At 42.6% G+C, this 22,449-nt stretch overlaps 2 protein-coding genes across 2 annotated transcripts in view; both read right to left on the reverse strand.

The window, feature by feature from the left end:
* Window positions 1–474: 474 nt before the first annotated feature.
* On the reverse strand, window positions 475–20,480 carry LOC137342690 (acid sphingomyelinase-like phosphodiesterase 3b). Its single transcript, XM_068006789.1, has 7 exons — window positions 20,272–20,480; window positions 13,873–13,970; window positions 10,625–10,768; window positions 7,818–7,987; window positions 6,246–6,426; window positions 4,127–4,260; window positions 475–1,806 (listed from the first exon to the last, which is right to left on the reverse strand). The coding sequence occupies exons 1-7, from the start codon at window positions 20,313–20,315 to the stop codon at window positions 1,441–1,443; spliced, it is 1,137 nt and encodes a 378-aa protein (XP_067862890.1). The 5' UTR covers window positions 20,316–20,480; the 3' UTR covers window positions 475–1,440.
* themis2 (thymocyte selection associated family member 2) overlaps window positions 20,403–22,449 on the reverse strand; it is a 78,784-nt gene continuing 76,737 nt past the window's right edge. The window contains exon 7 of the mRNA XM_068006785.1: window positions 20,403–20,482. The gene's annotated coding sequence lies outside the window, so the exon portion shown is untranslated. The remainder of the gene's footprint in view (window positions 20,483–22,449) is intronic.

The following is a 22,449-nucleotide window of genomic DNA, read 5'->3' on the forward strand; positions in this document are numbered from 1 at the left end:
GTTGCCTCTTGAATACCACCTTCATTTTCCTTTTGGCACCACAGATCAGGTGTGGTAGATATGAGACAGGACTTAAACTCTCTCTCAAACTCCTCAAGTGCTTAAGGGGTTTACCTTAAGTTACCTCCCTGACATCATTTGGTCTGAAGTTGGGTCCCAGGACGTGCACACATCATGTTCGTGATGTCATCATGCATGTTGCTTACACATGTCCTTACACAACATGTGTATTACATCATTAAAGCAACACAGACACATTTTGGGATTCACTAAGAATGGCGAGAATTCATCTTTTTGCAGATCAGAATTGGTTTTAAAATATCTGTATTTAGCTGTTTCCCCATAACTGAAAAAAAATCTGTGACTTTATTGGTGGGAATTAGCAAAAATTGATTTTGAAGCTCTCTATTCATAGACCAGAGCTGTTCCACCCACCACATTTTCAGTTCAGCCAATATACAAAGAAACTATCAATGTTGACCAATGGCTTTTTAATCAGATGTGTAATATTTATTAAACAGAAGAGTTCACTTTGTTTTCATGTTATTATTCTGTACATAATTTTTTAAAAAACTTACGGTGAAGAGAATTCCAGGGAGCATCGACTGTAATGCGATTGGTAATTCAGGCACTTGACAATCTCTCCAGAATAATCAGAGGGGCTTTAATCAAACAAAACCCAATTGCTCTGCATCCTACTTGTAGCTGGAACACTAGAGCCATACTTGGGAGGTTTGTGTTTGAACCTGATCTCAAATGTTGCTTACACTTCAGCTGTCAGTAAGAGGATAAGTTTAACACTTTTGACCAGGTCTTTTGGCAACTTGACAACCTCTTTTGCTGAAATCCTTTTAAGGTAATATCCATTTTGCCCCTCCTTGTTTCACACCCTTGCTTTACCACGAACTAGCTTCCCTATTCCCTTGAATAGCATGACTTAGCCTCTGTGTGGTGAGTTTGTCATCAATCGTGGTAAGATTGCATACACGAATTGGCAATGTATAACTTTGACAAGTGAATATTTCCAACGCATGCTCTACCAATCATTATTAAGTTCCTTACGTCCAACTAAGCAAATTCATTCTGAAACTGGAACCATTATAGAGATTTGAAGATTTCAGTCATGCCATAAAGTTGGTTGTCTTCGGAGGAGTGCCAAGGAAGTTAATTTTCAACACTGACTGGCTGAGACAGATGCCGCTTAGTTGCATTTTTCAATTTTACTTTCTTCTCAATAACCTTTAGTTACACGATCATACATGAACAAAAGTCAAAGGATTAAATAGATTATTCTGTTTTAGCTTTGATGGGGACCAAAGCTAGAGTAGCCGTACTGAAAAACGTGGATTTTGAAGTACTATTATTGTCACTCTCAAATTGTACATTAAACAATGCCTGTCATCCTTATACTCTGGCACGTGTCTATAGATCTGGGATATCCTAGAATTGAAGAAATAGGATGGAAAGCAGCAGTGATGAAATAAGAGGCACTTGAGCAATAAGAATGGAAGAAGAGCTCTCTCTTTGTACACACTCACCATATTTAACAAAATCAACTTCTTTGATTGCACAAATCTGATCAATTCTGCAGTTCCTGTCACATTCAGTTAAATCATAGTTTATGGAATTATATTTATAATATTTCTGTAGGTAGTAGTTGTCATTGTATAACTTATCCAGTGTCATTTGCATAGATCGAACCGTACCATCTGGAACTTTGAATGCCTCTGTTAAACGGTACTCCAATTGCCACCGTGGAGCCACTGTGTTGGCATGGCTTAAATTGAAGTAGTACGTCACCATATCCTAAAGGAAAGTCAGAGATTATTATGGTAGTGGTGGATCTAAGTGTTAAGTAACACACCATAAAATCAAATCGCAGTGAGTGCTTAAATATGCAAATAAATAATTAAAATGTTAACTATATATTTTGTTCCAATGAGCTGTTCCATTAAAAAAATAAATACAATAGCAAACAGAGGAGCTCACTCTATCAAATGTAGTGTATCATGACAGGGTCTCAGAAACAAAAGTGCAATTTATTCGTTGTCTTGGAAGACGTGCTTCCCCAGATTCTTTTATGACAAAGATTAGATATTAAAATGTGCATTTCCCGCATTTAGTTTGAGAAATCCAAACTACTTCCCTCTCAGTATGGCTAGAAAATTGTAGACGACCATAGTAACACATGGAATGGAGGAATCATTCATTTCATTAAAGAAAGGGGTTTATTTCTTGTTTGGAATGAAAATACCTCCCCTTGGAAGAGGAAATTGAATCTTAAATAATTACAGTTCAGTGTGACACAAACATAAAACTATTAAAAACTAAGTGAAGACTAAATACAGATTTGAGGTACATCCAGTTTTAACAGGAAGTGGAGTCTAGTCAATGAAATGGTGTTGAATGATGACTCATTCCCAGCAATACCAAGTCCTACATAGAGCCTAAAGCAGACTCACTCTGCATCATTATTGCTAACCATTCATTTCGGTCTGAACAAGTTAGGAGTCCTGGAGGCTTGATGCATCTTGAGACAACAATGCTGCACTGTGAGTTGGTCAAATGAAACTCACTGCACATCGGCAGAGTTGGATCAGGTTTTCCCCAAAGTGTTAATGGACAAGGTTGAGTAAATATCTGTGCAAGTATTGCCCAACATTTGAATCCCTATTTTATAAAGCAAGCATTCCCTCCTCTCCCCTCCCACCCCCCAAGTTTTCCCCTCTCTCCTGAAGGCATTGGTTTCAGGCTTGCTGAGATATGGTTCCACAGGTACTGACAGCTGTCCAATACTTTGCTCAAGTGGCCATTCTTCACATGAGTATAGACATCACATGTGCAGTATCCAACAATCACTTGACCAGTTGGGAGCAGAGACCCTTAATTGATTTTTTTCCACCCTCCCTAGCCGAGGATACTGTGGTCAATTGTTACATTCCACTTCAGCTGACATCGCATAGACAAGGAATCAAATCTTGGACCTACTGGTCTGAATGAGTTAGTGCTGTACTGTGTGGCACTTTTACCCGTTAGGGCATCAGAAGAAGACATGAAGCAAGCATCTTAAGTGTATCTACAAAATTATGAAGTGCTGGCATGTTTTTCTTCTTTGGCAGTCCCTCAGGGTCGAGGATGACTTGCTTTCACTCCGAGAGGGTGGCTGAATAGTCCAAACCTGGAGCCTCAGACTCTGCCACAAATGGGGCAGGTAGTGTTTAATAAGGCGGGTGGGTGAGACTCTCTGGATTCTGCGCGCTCTTTCCGCTGCTTACGCTTGGCCTCCACGTGCTCCACATGGTGACGCTCGAGGTGATTGACGCCTTCGCGGATGCTTCTTCTCCAGTTTGGGTGTTCTAGGGCAAGCGATTCCCATGTGTCGGTGGGGATGTTGCATTTTTTTAGGGAGGCTTTGAGAGTGTCCTTATAGCGTTTCCTCTGCCCTCCTAGTGATCGCCTGCCATTGCGGAAATCGGAGTAGAGCACTTGTTTAGGGAATCTTGTGTTGGGCATACGGACAATGTGGCCCGCCCATCACAGCTGGTTGAGCGTGACCAGTGCCTCGATACTGGGGATGTTAGCCTGGGAGAGAATGCTCATGTTGGTACGCCTATCCTGCCAGTGGATTTGCAGGATTTTGTGGACGCAACGTTGTTGATATCTCTCCAGGGATTTGAGGTGTCTGCTGTACATTGTCCATGTTTCTGATGCGTACAGGAGGGCGAGGACCACGACTGCTCTGTAGACCATGAGCTTGGTGCTGGATTTGAGGTCTCGGTCTTCGAACACTCTGTTCCTCAGGTGTCCGAAAGCTACACTGGCGCATTGGAGTCGATGTTGAATTCCATCGTCGATGTCTGCTCGTGCCGAGAGGAGGCTCCCGAGGTATGGGAAGTGATCCACGCTGTCCAGAGGCTCACCGTGGATCTTGATAGTCGGGGGACAGTGTTGTGTGGCAGGAGCAGGCTGGTAGAGGACCTTTGTTTTCCAGATGTTTAGCCTGAGGCCCATTCTCTCATACGCCTCGGTGAATGCGTCGACGATGGTTTGTAGCTCGGCCTCTGAGTGTGCGCATATTTATGAGTGAGCTAGCATATTTACTGTAGCGGGCATGGATCCCTCTTACCTGGACTTCCAATGTATTCGTATCATACTCAAATATCCGAATCCCTGGGTTGTTAGCTCCGTTCTCCACACCAGGTAGTGTTGTTTTCCATGGAGTAACGCCAGGTGCAATAAACATAACTCCTATGGGAGAACCTGGTAGGAAGTTAAAAGATGTCTTATTACAATATTGCATTCTTTCCACCTGCTGTGAAACACTCATAGCCCACAGTCACAAGATTCAATGTCTTTGTTATTCAAAAATAAAGCTACTCTACTGCTCTTTTTGCTGGTCTTGTAATGCAGCTGCTTGTATTCTGTCCCTCACTAAGTCCTACTCACCCATCACCCCTGTCCCTGATGTCCTTCACTGGTTCCCTGTCCACCAATGCACCCAATTCAAAATCCTTGTCCTCATCTTCAAGCTTGTCCACAGCCTCATTCCTCCCTATTTCTGCAACCTCCTCTACAGTCTTACATTCCCCATGCACCCTTTGGTCCTCTAGCTGTGGTCCCCTGTGCAACCTCCCCCCCCTAACTTTGCTTTGCCCGACCATTGGTGGCAAAATCTTCAGTCACCTCAGCCCCACTCTCTGGAACTCCCTCCCTAAACCCCTCTGCCTTTCTAATTTTACTTCTCTGTCCTCTTAAAAACCTTCTCAAAACCCATCTTTTCAACCTGTCCTAGCATTTGTCCATTCTTCTTGTTATTTCTCTGTAAAGCGCTGTGGGACGTTTGAAAAATTAACAGCAATGTTTAAATGCAAGTTGTTCAGGCTGATTCCAGCACACACACGTAAATATGCATGTGGCGTTTACAGTAAATGACAACTAACTTATATTTGGAAATAAAAACAAGTTGTCGAGAAGGTCAAAGGCGTATCAACCCCTGTCTGGACAAAATTCCCCGACCTCTGCTAAAAATGAAGATCTCAAGAATGTGATAATTAGAGGGAGTGAAAATATATGTCATTATGTAACCAGCAATTTGGCGAAAGCACCAAAGCTGCATCTGGAAATCCTATGCAAAGTGAGTTAGGTATAAATATACGGTAATGGAGAGTTTTTAATTGCATCTTTTGCTTCAGAGCAAGAGTTGGATGTGCCCAGGCTAATCACTCTATACTTTATAGCTATTTTTGAAACTGAAGAAACCAGAATCATCTCTTTTGGATACTTGAAACTCTATGCTCAGAGAGTAGTAAATAAAAATAAGCCTGAAAACAGAATCAGGTTTTACTGTGGTGGTGGTGCTTGTGAGGTCAGGGCAAGGTCAGCATGGGAAACCACGACCAGAGGTCATGACAAAAGCTCACTGCAAAAATAATGTTAAAATTGCCGTAACGGATAGTGCTCAGAATGGTTTCAGTATTTCATTCAGTGTTGTCAACACTTGCTGATTCATGGAGCCTCTTTCAGCTGTTTGTTATAATGCTCATGTGGCGTGTTTAAAAATGCATAAATTTTATAGAATCGTTACAGCATAGAAGGAGGCCATTCGGCCCATCAAGCCCCTGTCGGCTCTTTGTAAGAGCATTCCAGTTAGTCCCATTCCCCTGCTCTTTCTCTGCAGCCCTGCAAATTTTTTCCCTTCAAGTATTTATCCAATTCCTTTTTGAAAGCCACGATTGAATCTGCTTCCACCACCCTTTCAGGCAACACATTTCAGATCATAACTACTCGCTGCGTAAAAATGTTTCTCCTCATGTCGCCTTTGGTTCTTTTGCCAGTTTGTTTAAATTTCCCATGTGAACCATAAACATTAAAGAAAAATCTTCTGCAAATGACAGGGTTCATAGCTCACTGGTCATGCCCCAAGCCCCTTCCTTAAGTGGAATTACGGGATTACCCAGAAGTGGAACTAGAGGGGAGGATCCAAACGGAGGTTTATAAAGTTTACAGAGCATTTCGAGCAGCTAAGCAAAGTTCGCTCAAGAAGCAATTTGCCGTGCTTCCTGGGAAGTTGGGTTTGATGGTTGACAAAAAGTGAATGGGTCGAGTGCAAGGATTGCAATCGTTTGTGTCAGTCACATGGTAAAGCATCATCTGAGGTTTTCACTTCGCTTTCCACTACAGTGTTGTGTCCACTTACTTGATAAAGGCCATTTGGGAAAAAGGAGGAACCTAGAGCATTTCACTACCTGAATGGTTGTAGAACATCCTGAAGCTGTCGGTATGGTGGTGTCCAAAGAACTGACCGGCTATTACACTGTGATACTTTTGTACAATTTCATTATATCTTTTGTTGAAGTGGTGTCGAAACCAAATTATTCCTCTCCTCTTTTCAAAAAAGCCTGGCGGCACATGTCCAATAATATAAACCTATGAATGCAGAGAATATACAGATAATATACGGCTGGCCTCTTACACATCTCAATACAATTATTATTTCATATTACATTGTTTAACAAATTAAGTTGGTTCCTGTTGATAGTATAAACCATCCTTGCTGGTCTTTGTTGAGTTTGCTGGTCTCAGCAGTGGCAATGCTGGGGCTATGATAGTCAGCCTCTGTATCCCTAAGCTGGAGAAGGGGGGAAATGTCAGTGTTTCTTCTCCTGATTGCTATCTAATAACCCTCTCCCGCGGGAAGTGTGAATGTGTGTGTGGAGGGATGCCCCCACTGTCGAACTTGCTAACATTCATCGTCCAGGACTGAACAGAAAAGAAAGGCCCTGACTTATGCCCTCTTGTCCTGCCATGTTGGCGTATCTGAAAACATTGTTCCAGGTTGACTTTCTTCATCCTGTCAAGTAGCTAATATTCCCCATAAGGTTCCCTCTGAGACTCCCTGCATGGTGGCAGAAGTACCATCAAAGACCGTATAAATTTGATTTTACCCCATCCACGTTTTTTTAATAGGGAAAGAGACCTAAATATAGATGTATATTAGGCCAGAATTTGCTGTCAGAATAATGGTGAGGCTAATGGTGCTCGCCGTTAGTTATGCACAAACACAACAGCAGCTTCAGGCGAGGGGCAGATGTGCGGCTAAACTTTGCTGTCCGAGATGTGCTGCTCCGCTGTTAGCTTCGCGAAAACGGCATCTCACAGTCTGACTCACAATTGAACCGCATTGAACGACGTGACGTTACTGTATTTGTGCGGTGGATATGAACTAAACTCACCACAGAAAGTTAAGCCAAGTCATTTCAGTCTAAGTACTGAATAAGTGTTGAGTGAGAAGTGTTAATTACTGCCAGTCAACCTCGCTGGCACTGAAAATTAAATATTACAAGAGTGGAGTCTCATTCCTTCAGCTTTTAATTGTTGGAGATTTTAAAAATGTAAAATTTTACAAATTTTTTTTTTCCTTTTCCTTTCTGTCTCTTTTTTTCTCTCTCTCTTAATTCAATCTTTCTTTCCCTCTCTTTATTTCTCTTTCTGTACCTGGTCTGACATTGAATTCACCCACTCTAATTTACATTTCCTTCTTAGTCCTTGCGCTGTTAATTTCACAATCCTTCAGTCTGATTGGTTAAGGAGATATCCAGTTGCTTGCCCTGTTCACTCAGGTCCCAGATGCCCTGTTTCCCTCACAGCACCGTTATCAGCTCGCACTTTCAGCAACTTGCCACACAAAATATTTAAAAACCTAACTATGTAAGGGCAAGTCTAACTAACGGCAGATGCTGTTAGATGCCCTGCCACAGCAAATTATGGCCCATTATTTTGTATATCTATTCAGAGATAAAGCATTAGTTACTACTTACTTTTTCTTTTGCTGTCACTGCATTTGAAAGAACCTCTTCAAACCATTTAAACTGGCCAGCAGGGTCACTAATCCCAACATTAAGCTTATTGTTGATGTAGTACAGGTTTGTGTTTAAAACAATGATACGCTGGCCAGTCCGACCCAGCAGCCTCTCAGTGTAGAAAGCTCCTAAAGACAATCACAAGGTCCAATTAGAACTTTGGTATTTCTCCCCCGTTGACTGTTTTGCAATTTCAGTTTCGTCCTTTTTCCCAAATGGCTCTTATCTCACTAAAGGAAGTCAATACTGACCAATCCATGCATCTGTCCATGATCAAAGCCAATGCAGCTCTGTGGGTATATGGGAAGTACCATGCCTGCTGTAGGCCTAGATAGTCAAAGACATTTATTCCCTCTGCAAGGTGGAATGCACCTTTTTTTTGAGCCTCTCGGCCTATCAGCCTACCTGTGGCTGGTGGATTCCAATGGACCCAGAGACTACCAACACTGTGAGGCAAATATTCTAATTGCAATGTCTTTGGGGCTTTTTGTTCATTAACATTCTTCCCCTTTAGGAGGAAACAAAGAAAATATATAGCAAAGCACCATAAAATAATGATCCCCACTGACTCCAATGTTAACTTGCTCCACATCACCTCCAGTACAACCTGCTATAAACTGGATGTAAGTAGGACTTTACAGAAAGGTCCTGTAACTAGGATTATTAATTAGGCAACTATCAAGTCTGCAAATGGATATAGACAGATTAAATGAGTGGGCGAGAAGGTGGAAGATGGAGTATAATGTGGGGAAATGTGAAGTTATTCACTTTGGGAGGAAGAATATAAAAATAGAATATTGTTTAAATGGTGAGAAACTATTAAATGTTAATGTCCAGAGAGACTTTGGTGTGCTCGTACAAGAAACACAAAAAGTTAGTATGCAGGTACAGCAGGCAATTAGGAAAGCAAATGGCATGTTGGCCTTTATTGCAAGGGGGTTGGAGTACAAGAGTAAGGAAGTCTTACTAGAGTTGTACAGGGCTTTAGTGAGACCTCACCTGGAGTACTGCGTCCAGTTTTGGTCTCCTTATCTAAGGAAGGATATACTGTCCTTAGAGGCGGTGCAGCGAAGGTTCACTAGATTAATCCCTGGGATGAGAGGGCTGTCCTGTGAAGAGAGTTTGAGTAGAGTGGGCCTAAACTCTCGTTCAGAAGAATGAGAGGTGATCTAATTGAAACACATTATAAGGGGGCTTTACAGGATAGATGCTGAGAAGTTGTTTCCCATGGATGGAGAGTCTAGAACTAAGGGGCATAGTCGCAGGATAAGGGGTTGGCCATTTAAGACTGATTGAGGAGGAATTTCTTAACTGAGGGTTGTGAATCTTTGGAATTCTCTACCCCAGAGGGCTGTGGATGCTGAGTCATTGAATATATTAAAGATAGATTTTGGACTCTAGGGGAATCAAGGAATATGGAGAATCAGGCGGGAAAGTTGAGGTCGAAGATCAGCCATGATCTTATTGAATGGTGGAGCAGGCTCGAGGGGCCATATGGCCTATTCCTGCTCCTATTTCTTATGTTCTCATGTTCTTATCTGGAGAAATAAATACTGGCGCTTGGCTAGAGAGTCAGTACTTACATTCCTGGTGCTTTTACCTCTATTATAGTCACTCGTAATTATCCCAAAGCCATTTCTACCATAAGAACAGGACTAAGCCATACAATCCTTCGAGTCTGTTCCACCATTCTGTTAGATGGTGGCTGATCTGTACTTCAACTCCATTTACCTGCCTTTTCTCCATATCCCTTGATACCCTTACTTAACACAAATCTATCAATCTTATTTTTGAAAATTTACCGTCCCAGACAAACATAACTGGGGTGAAAAATCATCAAAATAATCACCAGCAATTCTGGAGGAACAACTGACACAAATGGCATTAATTTGAAAACCCATCATTGAAAACTGTCATTGCAGTCTGAATTCAATTTTTCCTTGCCTGTGCTAAGATGATGTTGTGCTTCCTCTTGGAAAGTTAGAGGGAAGTGGAAGAGAAGTGTCCTCAAGGAGATTCCACACTCCCCTGATGACCCAATGTGGTACTGAGCCTTACATCCCAGGAAATCGCAATGTTTGATCCAGCGTCTGTAGTGATGATGTTGGTGCTAAAATTGGCCTCAATGTCCCCGAGAAAGGGAAGGGAGAAATCAAAAAGGAAAGAAAAAAGAACTTGAATTTAGATAGGCCATTTCCCACCTCAGGATGTCCCAAAGTGCTTCACAGCCAATCACTATTACTAGTAATCACTATTCTAATGTAGGGAAACGCAGCAGCCAATTTATGCACAGCAAGGTCCCACAAACAGCAACGAGATAGGTGAGCAGTTTTAGTTGTGTTGGTTGAGGGATAAATGTGGCCAGGACACTGGGAGAACTCCCCTGCACTTCATCGAAATAGCCTCATGGAATCTTTTACATCACCTGAGAGGGCAGATGGGACATCGGTTTAATGACCGGCAGGAGTTCCCACTCCTGTTATTATCTGATGATGCCTGCAGGAAAATATGTACTTGCGGACTTCAGGTGAGGACAGGACTGGGCTCAGCTCTGCAGCCACACTGGGAAAATAGCCTGCTAAAACTCACTGTCTAGATGCACACATGAAGATTTGTCATTTAGACAAGGTACCGTAAGGCTGCAGGAGCAGGAATGAAGAAAACTGGGGGAGAAGGACTCAATGGGCTGGAAGGAGAAGATCTACAACTTGTATTTGGATTGTGTATCAGTAAACAGAGGAGTGCTTGTCTTTCTTTTGCCATACCTTTGTTAAACGTAGGGATAGATTGAGGGTCCATCCAAGATTTCCATAGTTGTGCAGTTTTGATGTAAATCCTGTGATAGTTGTCAGGAAACTGATTCTTCGGATGAAAGTCATGATTTCCCATCGCCGAGTAGACCTTAGTACCTGTGAAGATATGTTCAGTGTTTACAGATACAAATCTCTTTAGATTAAAAACAGCAGCATTGCTTATAAACTCCAGAGACTTGAGCACAAAATCTAGGCTGACACCCCAGTGCAGTACTGGGGGAGTGCTGCACTGTTGGAGGTGCTGTCCTTCAGATTAGACGTTAAACCGAGGCCCCGTCTGCTCTCTCAGGTGGACGTAAAAGATCCCATGGCACTATTTCGAAGAAGAGCGGGGGAGTTCTCCCTGGTGCCCTGGCCAATATTTATCCCTCAACCAACATCACTAAAACAGATTATTTGGTCATTATCACAGACTGTTTGTGGGATCTTGCTGTGCACAGATTATCTGGTCATTACCACAGACTGTTTGTGGGACCTTGCTGTGCACAGATTATCTGGTCATTATCACAGACTGTTTGTGGGATCTTGCTGTGCACAGATGATCTGGTCATTATCACAGACTGTTTGTGAGACCTTGCTGTGTGCAAATTGGCTGCCGCGTTTCCTACATTACAACAGTGACTACACTTCAAAAGTACTTCATTGGCTGTTAAGCACTTTGGGATGCCCCGAGTTCATGAAAGGCGCTTTATAAATGCAAATCTTTCTTTTTCTTTCTTTTTATAAGCAGTAATTAACATCTTTGTAAAGCAGATTCATAGAAAATGTCAATCATACATTTTGACCAGTTCTGAGTGAAGTATGTCCTTTATATTTCCTGTATGTATATTATATAGTGCTGTTTAATTACCTATAAATCAAACAAAGCACTGGTTACCTAACCAGAGACATTATGAATAATGGATTTGTAAAGGGTCCATGTTATCCTGTGAATCATCTGAGGATGTTTATATAACCACTTGAACAATCTGAAAAACATCCAAGCTGCTTTAAAGCATAGGGACTTTCTCATGTCACATTGGACTTGATAAGGTGAATGGATACACAATTCAGTGACCTTGTAAAAAAGAAACAATAAAGGATTTTAACATTGGCAAAAGAGCCAGAGGTGAGATGAGAATTTTTTTTTTAACGCAACGAGTTGTTATGATCTGGAGTGCACTGCCTGAAAGGGTGTTGAAAGCAGATTAATAATAACTTTCAAAAGGGAATTGGATATATACTTGAAGGGGAAAAATTTGCAGGGCTGTGGGAAAAGAGCAGGGGTGTGGGACTAATTGGATAGCTCTTTCGTGGGAACATAGGAACAGGATTAGGCCATTCAGCCCTTCGAGCCTGTTCCGCCATTCAATGAGATCATGGTTGATCTGTATGCTAACCCCATCCACCCACTTTGGCTCCATACCACTTAATACCCTTGGCAAGCAAAAATCTATCTATCTCAGATTTAAAATTATTAATTGAGCTAGCATCCACTGCTTTTAATCGGAGAGAATTCCACACTTCTACCACCCTTTGCATGAAGAAGTGTTTCCTAACTTCACTCCTGAAGGACCTGGCTCTGATTTTAAGATTATGTCCCACCAGCGGAAGAAGTTTTTTTTAATCTACCCTTTCAATTCCTTTCAAAATCCTAAAAACCTAAATCAAATCTCCCCTGAACCTTCTATACTCCAGGGAATACAAACCGAGTTTGTGTAATCTCCCCTTATAATCTAACCCTTGGAGCCCTGGTAACATTCTGGTGAATCTGCGCTGCACTCCTTCCAAGGCCAATATATCCTTTCTAAGGTGCGGTGCCCAGAACTGTACACAGTACTCCAGATGTGGTCTAACCAGGGCTTTGTATAGCTGTAGTAAAACTTCCTCCCCTTTATATTCTAGCCCTCTAGTTATAAAGGCTAACATTCCATTAGCCTTTTCTATTAGCTTTTGTACCTGACTACTACAATTTAGTGATCTGTGTACAAAGAGCCAGCACAGGCATGATGGGCCGAATGGCCTCTTTCTGTGCTGTATGATTCTATGGTTCTGTGCTAACATGTTGACTTTTAACCACTAAATTTCCTACAGCATTGTTTATTGTCAGTTGATGAATATAAGCTTTTTATAGATACAAGATGGCAACAGAGTTGGGAGAAATACTTCAGAAACTCGCTCTATAGGGTGATCCAATAGCCAGAGCCTGTGACTACATTGTGACGGTTGACGTAGCAAAATTGAAAGGGAAGTGTTGACGTAGCAATTTACAATGGTAAATTTTAATCCTAAAGCATAACCAAAAACCGTGACAAGAAGAAGTAAAGTTTAGGGACAGTAAGTCCACACCCTATGCAAGATGTTTAATAATATATAGATATAATAGTTGACTAGCATCCAAGTTGAATGATTGAATATTAATTCTAAGAATATGCAAACACAGACAGTTCACATGATGTAGTGTGAATTCCAAGTTTTTTTGCAGTGATTGTTTCGGGTGATAAGAGTAGGCTTCACTACGAGTTACTTAGCTGGTCTCTGCTGCCTCAATGCTGGCTATGAGCACGTTACTAGTAAGCGTGTCAGCAAGGGCATAACTAGGAGCTTGCAGAACCAGTCCAAACAGGGACACATTTTTTGTAAATTATTTTACAGCTGCCTGCTATGAACTGGCAAAATGAGTCCAGCGTGATTGACTTAATAGTTTTAGTCTCTCCCTCCTGTAGAAGATCTGGTGGTTGTGATCCTGAACTAACTGTTTAAAGAACTGCAGGCGTCAACTTATGTCTAACTCTATGGTATCCTTAAAAGGGCATCATCTTTGTGAAAAAGAAAAACCTCATAAGCGCCCAAATGAAATAGTATAAATTGCATCAACCTCCTTGTTGTCTGATTTGCATGTGACAATCTATTTTCATCATGGCTCTCTCTCTCTTATCCAACATTAAAAGCTTTGCCGAAACCTATTTTTGTCCATGAAGACAGTGCTCCTTTAGAGTGCTATCTTTAAGCAATGTAAGATTTGTACTAGAGACAATCCTGTTAAAAAATCATCACATTATGGTGAGGTGAACTGTGTGTCTTTGAACTATTCAAGGTAACAGTTTTTCTGGTTGTGGTCCAATATCTTTCAGGCTGGTCACGCACACTAATACACTTCAGACATTTACATTTCATGCTCATTCTGCTGCTAAGAGTCACTGTTTGTAGTTGCCACGTACCTGGAAACACCTCTTGTATCAGATGGGTTAAGTTGCCTATTATTCGCATCACTGCATCTTCACCAAGCTTCTCATCAGCGACGTGAGGAGTGTCATCACTGAATGTTCCATGAAGAACAAAGGAATTAATTTCTAGGAAGAGTAGGTCCACATTCTTTTACTTGTGCATGAGATTGTGACCTTGACTTATCTTGGGACCACGGTGAGCTTTATTTCCCACTGCTGGCAGTGTTGCAAGAGCAGATTTTGGGCAGGTTTGTGACGTAAAAGCAGAAGTAGCAGAAATTGCTACTGTAATACAACCTCATTATAACATGCCATAAACCACAGGCACTGACATAAGGCACACATTTTGCATGATCCCTTGTAAAATAACCCTTGGACAATCTGCTGCCCTTTATAGTGCACAGTTTTTATGACTCCACAAATCAGCACTATAAAAGAAGGAAAAGGTTCTGTTATATATTTTATATATAATTATTTTTCTGCTCACGCTTGTATTTTGCGCTGTGACAGATTATAGGAGCCATGTAAACACTGAAATTTTAAAAAGTGCAATTTCATATTAAGCAGTATCACAATGAGAGTTTATCATGACAATGTACTTGGACCAAATGATGGTGGTGGTATAAATATGCCACAAATTCATCTGCACACTTTCATTTTGAAATGATTTTTTTTCTGTAAACAAGAACTTCTTAACATTATTGGATAGGAGCCACATAATCCTTAAAGATGTGTAAAAGTGTAGTCGATGCCTGTTTAATGTTCCCGTTGAGGTGGAATGTCTTGATTAAATAGGATACTTCTAGCAACTTGTCCAAAAACTGAACAAATTTATCCAAGAAGGCAAGTAAGCTTGAGCAACAGTCAAAACTCAAGAACTTCAACTTCTAACTGGGAATCATAGATTTGAAGAAAGGACTTGCCTGTTATCTTCAGGTGTTTCATAGTCAATGAATTACTTCTGAAATTAATTCACTATTGTTACATAGGCAAACACATCAGCCAATTTGTGCACAGCAAGGTCCCAAAAACAATAAATATGATGTATTACCAGTACCATCTTTTTTGGTGGTGTTAGTTGAGGGAAGAAAGTTGGTCAGACTCAAGGAGAACTTCCCGCTTTTTGTCAAATAGTGCCATGCGATCTTTTACATCCACTTGATCTGGCAGATGGGGTTTCAGTTTAACTTCTCATCCAAGAAAACTCTAAAAATGCAGCACTCCCTCAGTACATATGCCATCTTTCCAATGAGTCGTTAAACCGAGGTCCTGTCTGCTCTCAGGTGGACGTAAAAGATCCCATGGCACTATTTCGAAGAAGAGCAGGGGAGTTCTCCCCGATGTCCTGGCCAATCCCTCAACCACCATCATTAAAACAGATTATCTGGCCATTATCACATTGTTGTTTGTGGGAGCTTGCTGTGCCCAAATTGGCTGCCACATTGCCTACATTACAACAGTGACTACACTTCAAAAGTACTTCATTAACTGTAAAGTGCTTTGGGACGTCCTGAGGTTGTGAAAGGTGCTATATAAATGCAAGTCTTTCTTTTATGATTAAGCCTTGGCGGGTGGCTTGAACCTACAACCTTCTGATTAAAGGCAAGAGTGAAACCAATTGAGCTAAATTGGCCATTTAGAATCATAGTATCATTACAGCACAGAAGGAGGCCATTCGGTCCATTGAGCCTGTGCTGGCTCTTTGTAAGAGCAATTCAGTTAGTCCCATTCCCCCGCTCTTTCCCCGTAGCCCTGCAAATTTTTTCTCTTCAAATATTAATCCAATTCCTTTTTGAAAGCCACGATTGAATCTGCTTCCACCACCCTTTCAGGCAGCACATTCCAGATCATAACTACTCGCTGCATAAAAAAGTATTTCCTCTTGTTGCCTTTAGTTCTTTTGCCAATCACCTTAAATCTGTACGTTCATTTTTAATCATTTTATCCACTCTTTAGAAAAGCTCTGTAGTTGAGCAGTGCAGGGTCACAATGCACTGAGTTTTTAGCAGCATATTGTGGTGGGATGTGAGTTTATTTTTAGAGTTCCCCCTTTCACTCACCCACACACAAAGATCTCAGCCAACAAACTGTATGAAAGTGACAAGTAACGGTCAGGTTCTTCCGCATTTTGAGGGAGGGAATATCAAAGGAAGAGTCGTTATCAGGCTGCTGTCATGTGTCTCTTGGATACTTATGATGTGGAGATGCCGGTGATGGACTGGGGTGGACAAATGTAAGGAATCTTACAACACCAGGTTATAGTCCAACAGTTTTATTTGAAAATCACAAGCTTTCGGAGATTATCTCCTTCGTTATACACCCGCCCGTTATACACCCGTCCGTTATACACCCGCCCGTTATACACCCGTCTGTTATACACCCGCCCGTTATGCACCCGCCCGTTATACACCCAGCCTGCTATACACTTTGCCTGTTATACACCCCACCCATTATACACCCAGCCCGCTATACACCCCACCTGTTATACACCCCACCCATTATACACCCACCCGTTATACACCCCACCCATTATACACCCACCCGTTATACACCCCACCCATTATACACCCCACCCATTATACACCCCACCCATTATACACCCACCCGTTATACACCCCACCCATTATACACCCCACCCATTATACACCCCACCCATTATACACCCACCCATTATACACCCCACCCATTATACACCCAGCCCGCTATACACCCCGCCCGTTATACACCCCACCCATTATACACCGCACCCATTATACACCGCACCCATTATACACCCCACCCATTATACACCCCACCCGTTATACACCCCACCCATTATACACCGCACCCATTATACATCCCACCCATTATACACCCCACCCGTTATACACCCCACCCGTTATACACCCCACCCATTATACACCCCACCCATTATACACCCCGCCCATTATACACCAGCCCGCTATACACCCGCCCATTATACACCCCGCCCATTATACACCCCACCCATTATACACCCCACCCGTTACACACCCCACCCATTATACACCCCACCCATTATACACCCCACCCGTTATACACCCCGCCCATTATACACCCCACCCATTATACACCCCACCCATTATACACCCCACCCGTTATGCACCCCGCCCATTATACACCCCACCCATTATACACCCCACCCGTTATGCACCCCGCCCATTATACACCCCACTCACTATACACCCCACCCATTATACACCGCACCCATTATACACCCCGCCCATTATACACCGCACCCATTATACACCCCACCCGTTATACACCCCACCCGCTATACACCCGCCCATTATACACCCCACCCATTATACACCCCACCCGTTATACACCCCACCCGTTATACACCCCACCCATTATACACCAGCCCGCTATACACCCGCCCATTATACACCCCGCCCATTATACACCCCACCCATTATACACCCCACCTGTTACACACCCCACCCATTATACACCCCACCCATTATACACCCCACCCGTTATACACCCCGCCCATTATACACCCCACCCATTATACACCCCACCCGTTACACACCCCACCCATTATACACCCCACCCATTATACACCCCACCCGTTATACACCCCGCCCATTATACACCCCACCCATTATACACCCCACCCGTTATACACCCCGCCCATTATACACCCCGCCCATTATACACCCCACCCATTATACACCCCACCCGTTATACACCCCGCCCATTATACACCCCACCCATTATACACCCCACCCATTATACACCCCACCCATTATACACCCCACTCGTTATACACCCCGCCCATTATACACCCCACCCGTTACACACCCCACCCATTATAACCCCACCCATTATACACCCCACCCGTTATACACCCCGCCCATTATACACCCCACCCATTATACACCCCACCCGTTATACACCCCACCCGTTATACACCCCACCCATTATACACCCCGCCCATTATACACCCCACCCATTATACACCCCGCCCATTATACACCCCACCCATTATACACCCCACCCATTTTCCGATTTTCTTCTCCATTGACTTCAATGAAAAGGAAAATCAGGCAGGGTGTGTAACAAGTGGCCAATCCGTTAACGTCCATTTTGTGCCCCCGCCAAAGTTAAATTTCACCCCCCCCCATGTTTGAAAACTTATTCCTGAGGGTGAGTTCCTAATCTCTCTGTACCATCAAGAGGAGACAACAAGTAGATGGTCCTCCATACAGAGTGAGGAAATGTTCCACCTTTACAACATCACCTTTGACCCACTTCTCCCTCACCACTACCAAAACCCAAATCAATGCCTTTATCAACTCAAAGTGCAACTTCTCAAATGTTCTTCTTACTGGCCTCCAACCTCCACATTGTACAATTTAGTCAAAGTAATGCAGCCCATTCTTCAGCCTCATAAGGTCCCGCACCTCTGCCTGCCAGTCTCCATATGCCCCAGTGATTTAATTTTAAGATCCTTGTCTTTGGTTTCAAATCCATCCATGGCCTTGTCCCATCCTATCTGCGACCTCTTCTAGCTGGACGTGTCTGTGCACCCTCCACTCCAGTCCACACCTTGTCTCGGGCTCCCTCTGCTCATTCAGCCCCTGCCCTCTGGAACCCCCTCCCTAAACCCTTCCCTGCTTTCATAAGCCTCCTGAAACCCCTTCTCTTTGACTCCATCCTCAACTCCTTTCCTGTTTATCTTTTTTTCCCCCCTGCTTGGCACTCATTTTTTCCCGCTTTGTTCTGTAAATCTCTTTGAGAGTGAAGAACAGTACTGAAATTTAAGTTGTTGTTAATCTCTTTTACCTTAAATGGGTTAATGCTTCTGTTAAAATAGCAGTGAAATGAATGTCATACAAACTTATTAAGTGCTTGCAGGTTAATATTGTAAAAATTAATAATTTTTCAGTGTTGCAATAGCAGAACCATTTCTGTGTCATTGGCTCTTCCTGTCACATGATGTGGTAAAGCTACAAGGCTGTTAAAAAAGCATATGGGATCCTAGGCTTTAATAATAGAGGCATAGAGTACAAAAGCAAGGAAGTTATGCTAAACCTTTATAAAACACTGATTAAGCCGCAGCTGGAGTGTTGTGTTCACTTCTGGGTACCACACTTTAAGAAGGATGTCAAGGCCTTAGAGAGGGTGCAGAGGAGATTTACTTGGATGGTAACAGGGATGAGGGACTACAGTTATGTGGAGAGACTGGAGAAGCTGGGGTTGTTCTTCTTAGAACAGAGATGGTTAAGGGGAGATTTGCTAGAGGTGTTTAAAATCATGAATGGTTTAATAAAGTAAATAAGGAGAAATTGTTTCTACTGGCAGAAGGGTCGGTAAAGAAAGGACACAGATTTAAGGTGATTGGAAAAAGAGCCAGAGGCGACAAAAGGAAACATTTTTTTACGCAGCGAGTTGTAATGATCTGGAATGCACTGCCTGAAAGGGTGGTGGAAGCAGATTCAATAATAACTTTCAAAAGGGAATTGGATAAATACTTGAAGGGAAAAATTTACAGGGCTATGGGGAAAGGGCAGGGGAGTGGGACTAATTGGATAGCTCTTTCAAAGAGCCAACACAGACACGATGGGCCGAACAGCCTCCTCCTGTGCTGTACCCACTATGATACTATGATTACAAGTAACCCTTCATCCTGTCATGCAACAAGTCACACCATCCTTAGAGAAACATCATGGTGGACAGTTGGAGATCATGTTAGCTCCAACAGTGAGAGTGGACTTTACAGCAAGGCACTTCCTTGTAGGTTCCAAAAGCTTTCTCCCCTCCTCCTCTCCTTAAGATGCTGGCTCCTGCTGTAGTACAATTCCAGGGCACTGAGCACCCTTCACTACCATCCATGTGTGGCCATTTTTCAAGTATGTAGATAGTGAGTGGGTTTTAAGCTATTCAACCACGGGGGCATAACAGCAAAGCCTCACCCAAAATCTACATAAGAGCATTTTCCATCAGGAGTGAAGCTGCAGGGTGCAATCCAACTGATATTCGTTATATTACTGTTAGTTTTATTGAAAGCTTAAATGTATTGGCTTAGACAGGGAAAGGTTACCAGTCCAACAAAAACAATTTTGTTAAAAGGGCTATTTCTTCATTGGAAAATTTTTCTCAAAATTGTTGTTTACAAAGAAATGATGTAATGAGTTAAACCAGGTTGGCCAACAACACTGCATTAGGTACGAATGACATTATCATGATAAAAAATCATGCACTGCTTTTCTTTCTATGCAAAATAATGTTTGCCACACACTATTTTATGAAGGCATCATCCCTTTAATAATTGCGACCTTTGGTACCTAATGGGACAATTTCAGCTGACGTTTATTTTGCAATCTAGTTGTTAACTTTTGATTTCCACTGATAGTTCCAAATATTTACCCAGTCCAAAGAATGAAGTCTGGGTGAGGGTGACGTTCTCTCATGGTATAAATGGACAGGTTGATGAGGTCCCAGTTGGAGTCGCACAGGTAGCTGCCCCATTTCCCTGGATTTGGTACAGGTTTAGAAGATGAGGGACACACGGTGTTTGGATTATCTGTCACTTTATAATCAGGGTCCCAGTGAAGATCTGTGATGTGCCAAAAGTAACCTGACAAAGACAAAGATTTACACTGAATTAATATACCCCTTCTCGCTTTCCCACACCACAAGGGCTGTTCTCAATGCAGGAAATCTCAGCAACTACACAACACACCAGGTCTGTACATTCAGTGACTATTGCACATTTAAATAGCTCCTGAAAAATAACACAGATGAAGCTTGTGCAATCTTTAGGAAAGGCATAGAAGCTCTCTCAATCAATCAGCTGTGTAACCGATCCAAACATATCAGAAGGCCTGAGGCCAAATTCCCAGTCCATGTGGAGTTAGCTGGTTTCAGGTGAGGTAATAGTTTGGCTTCAGTGTCCCTGGGTTAGGGATGGGAAAATCAGCCAGGATTCCTCCTATCTACTGACCCCTGCTGGAAAGTGCACTTGGGTGGACATGGGGAGAGGCCAGGCTTGGGCTCAGCATTGATGCCTTCTGGCAATAACTGTCTCGCCTCAAATATGAAGGATGGTGACCTTTGGCACGGTGGTACTGTAACTCAGTGAAAAACAGTGCCTTCAGGGGAGGAGGGGGAAATATTGCAGAGGAGAACAGAGAAAAGACAGAGAAAAGTGCTGATTTCCTGTGAATATTCTGTAGGAGCACATCCTCAAAGAAAAAAAAGCCAAAGTTGTAACATAAGACATAAGCATTAATATGTATTTGTATAGTCTAAAGATATATTTTTTGAATATACATGTAGTTAACTATTTTATTGAGAACCCTGAGTGAAAGACCTAGACACACAATGCAAGGGTTGTAGAGATTAGGAAAGAGGACAGGAAATGGGGATAAAGTGACACCAAACGTGGTTTTCAAAAGCCTGTAGATTGTGGGAGGAAAGAAAGATCGAGGGAGGTGAAGAGTTTCAAAGAGATCCCATGAAAGAATGAGTTAGAGTAGGAGCAATGGGGTTCATTTTCAGCGTTGCTGCATGGGCAGTAACCTGGCAGAACAGGTCGCCCGCCCTTTATGAAACCCACCCGACTTTTGTTCCATTGATTTCAACGGGATGAAAATCGGACGGGTTCTACAACGGGTGAGCGCATTGCGCCAGGGTGCTGCCCAGGCGGCGACGCTGAAAACTACCCCCAGCGACTCTTGATTGCAATACAGTGGGAAGGGATGACATGTAAGATGATATATTCCGAGATTAGAAAGAAAAAGAGCACAAAGTGCAGAGGAAGGCTGATCGTTGTCGTCATGCTAAAATAGATGACTTAATAAGTTGGGTAATTGGAGTTTTCACCCGTGTTTGAATCAAATAACATAAAATTAGCTTTACCTTGCCGGCCGAAAATGATCCCACAGTTTGCAATGAAAAGAAGGTAGCTCAGGGATCCCATTGTTACCAGAGCAGCTTGCACACCATTTGCCTATCACTCGGTTGAAATAACGGCCGAAGTCCATTTTACTTTTATTGTGGCTCAAAGCAATGCAATTTGATACCCAACCAATATCCTGCCCCGAAAGTCATAAATGTCCTATTGAACTCCAAGATAAAACACAGTGCAGCTCATTTTCCTCCGACCAGATCCTTACCCCCAGGAAAAGTTAATCTGTGTCCCCACCCAGGTTACTTTCTACGGATTAACAGTGCATTGTTTACTGTTGACATGTTTACTGTTGGTGTGCACTGGGTTCAGCTTTGCGCCAATGTTGAAATTGTGGAGTGTAAAATAGAGGGTTGAGCTCATGGTCTCCCAGTAGGGAGCACATCCCTGGAAATGGTGGGTGTACAGCCCATGATTCTCCATTCACTGTTTTTAATGAGTGGATAATCACGGGCTGTGGGCCATTTTTCTACATTAAAGACTCAATGTAAATGCAAGTTGTTGTGGTTGTTATGGGGGATAGCAGTAAGAAGAAAGGAAGAGTCCCTCTCAACACAACCAGCCGCAATTTGGATGGAATGAAGGAGTGACGGGATAAACAAAGATCAGTTTGTTGTTCAACTGAAGTTACTGCC

Source organism: Heptranchias perlo, chromosome 26 (assembly GCF_035084215.1).
Source record: "Heptranchias perlo isolate sHepPer1 chromosome 26, sHepPer1.hap1, whole genome shotgun sequence".
NCBI classification, from domain to species: Eukaryota; Metazoa; Chordata; class Chondrichthyes; order Hexanchiformes; family Hexanchidae; genus Heptranchias; species Heptranchias perlo.